At 38.7% G+C, this 2,695-nt stretch overlaps 1 protein-coding gene across 1 annotated transcript; it reads left to right on the top strand.

The window, feature by feature from the left end:
• Nucleotides 1-1,368: 1,368 nt before the first annotated feature.
• On the top strand, nt 1,369-2,292 carry LOC133062829 (olfactory receptor 5T3-like). The gene has a single exon (XM_061152196.1). It carries the CDS (start codon nt 1,369-1,371, stop codon nt 2,290-2,292), a length of 924 nt encoding a protein of 307 aa, XP_061008179.1.
• Nucleotides 2,293-2,695: the final 403 nt, after the last annotated feature.

Genomic DNA, 2,695 nt, shown 5'->3' on the forward strand with positions numbered 1-2,695 from the left:
TCACAAAGAGTTGGAAACTACTTAGCACCCAAACAACAATGACAACAACAAAGATTATAATATTAACACCAATGTGTATTCATTCTAACTTTTGAAAAAAAAATTTTTTTCTCATTCCCAGAGATAACCACACTTATTGCATATATGCTAGAGATTTTTTTAGGTCCTAAAAATCTTTTATACTAAGTGATATATTAAAAATTCATTTACTCTAACGACACAAAAATTATATTATGAATAATAAAAGTTGTAGAGGTGACAGATTTACTCAAAAGAAAATTTAAATTGATGTTTAAAAAGTCAAATTTTAATGGGTCCCAGATTGTTTTAATAGCACTGCTATTGGTTAAATACAAACGTTTGGGGGGATCGTTTCTTAGAGTAACTCTCTCCTTTTATTTGAACCACGTAGGCAAACAGGTTGTCTCTTCCTCAAGTCAAAGCTTTTTGCTCCATACTCACTTTCCTGTTCTTACTTAAAATATTACGTCCTGTGAAGATATTGATGACACCTTCCAGGTGCAGTGAGAGTGATGTACCATCAGACTCTCAAGTATCACAGAGAAAGTCAATCTTCAGTTCCAGTAGGTCCTAAAACAAGGCCAGTCGTGTGCCAATATTTCAGGGCACTGTCCCACATGCTTTTCCTGGAACATGACTTAAAATTGTGACTTTAAAGATCATAGGCTAGCAAGATTTCTACTGGAAGAGAAGACTCAGAAACAGGACACAGTCATGCATTTAGCAGAGACCACTAGGTTAAATCCAGGCCACAGTGCTGTTTGGAACATTAGTAAATGCTATGCTAAAGTCAAGTTTATTTCTACTAAAAGCTGTGAAAATTTGACATCACAGTAACTGAAATCTCATAGGGAAACCCGTAGCAATTCCATCACTACCAGCTCTTGACGTGATAAGATATTTATAGTACCTGCTCAACCTCTGTGAGTGGTTCTGTTATAGCCATTTCAGTGCCCCCCACCCCTGCCAAAAACTCACAAACTGCACTGTACCTAGTGAAGCACATTTATTAATAGTACTTGTTTAGTGGATAATTACTGAATGAGTATGATTATTTCACCTTTTGCATTAGTTTTCACAACTTGTTATTATGCATGTATATAACCATAGTATCTGAAAAAATATGCTTATTTGTTCATTTATAATCTGTTATTGCTCAGACTTAACAGAGAAAGAGCAAAAGAAAAAGAAAAGTTAGTGTGATCCATGAACTATGCAGAGAACCAGATTTACTTTTTACCATCTTTATGGACCAATCTGTGAGCGTGTGTTTTGCACTAACTATCACTAAGACTATATCCATCCTGAATATCCTCTGACTATTGCTTTTCATGATTTGGGAAGGAAATGACAAATGAGACAACTGTAACTGAATTTATTCTAAAGGGCTTCTCAGACGTGCCTGAACTGAGGCTCATTAGCACCATCTTTTTCCTTTTCATCTATCTCTTTGCCCTCCTGGGAAACAGCTCCATCATTGCAGCTGTGAGCCGAGACAGCCGCCTCCACATTCCCATGTATTTCTTCCTGAAGAATCTCTCTTTCTTGGACATGTGCTACACCACAGTCATCTTCCCCAAGGCACTGATTAATTCACTCATGGGTTCAGAAGTCATCTCCTTTTGGGAATGTGTGGCTCAGCTCTTCTTATTTGTAACGCTGTGTGCTTCTGAGTGCTTCCTGCTCACCTCTATGGCATATGACCGTTGTTTGGCCATCTACAAGCCTCTCCTTTATGGTGTCATTATGAGCAGAAAGCTGTGTACAGAGCTTGTTATGGTGGCCTGGTTGAGCGGAGCTCTCTATGCCATCTTTCACACCATCAACACCTTCTCCCTCCAGTTCTGTGGGCCTAATGTCATTGACCACTTTTTCTGTGACAGCTCCCCTATCATGAGACTCTCCTGCAGTGACTCCCACACCAACGAGGAAGTTGGATTTGTGGTGGGTGGGTGTACTATTCTTGGTGCCTTTGCCCTCACCATCATCTCCTATGTTCTCATCATTGCTACCATCGCTCGGACCCACTCTGCTGGTAGCCGTTGGAAGGCCTTTTCCACCTGCTCCTCTCATCTTACTACCATCATTCTATTTTATGTCACTGGGAGCATTGCTTACCTGAGACCTACTTCTCATTACTTCCCCCTTCAAGGACGGCTAGTGTCTGTGTTTTACTCCATTCTAACACCTAGTCTTAATCCTGTTGTTTACTGTCTGAGAAACACAGACATGCAGGCGGCCCTAAAGAAACTATTTGTCCCATCCAAATAGGCATATTTTTCATATATTAAGCATATTTCTTTGAACGTTAACCTAGATGAAACAGTTTCTCGAAACACATAATCTAGTAAAGTGAATAGTGAAGAAATAGAAAATGTGAACAGATTAATAACAAGTAGGGAGATTAAAGCAGTAATAAAAAGCCTTCCAACAAAGAAAAGCCTTATACCATTGGTTTCATTGGTGAAGTGTACCAAACACTTTAAGAATTAATGCCAACCCTTCTAAAACTCTTCTAAAAAAACTGATTATGGAATACTTGCAAACCAACTTTATGGGGCCAGAATTATCTTCACACCACGGCCAAAGACACTACAAGAAAATAAAACTGTATGAACTTGGATGAACATAGATGCAAAAATCTTCAACAAAATACTAGTAAACCTAACTCATC

Source organism: Dama dama, chromosome 9 (assembly GCF_033118175.1).
Source record: "Dama dama isolate Ldn47 chromosome 9, ASM3311817v1, whole genome shotgun sequence".
Classification (NCBI taxonomy): Eukaryota; Metazoa; Chordata; class Mammalia; order Artiodactyla; family Cervidae; genus Dama; species Dama dama.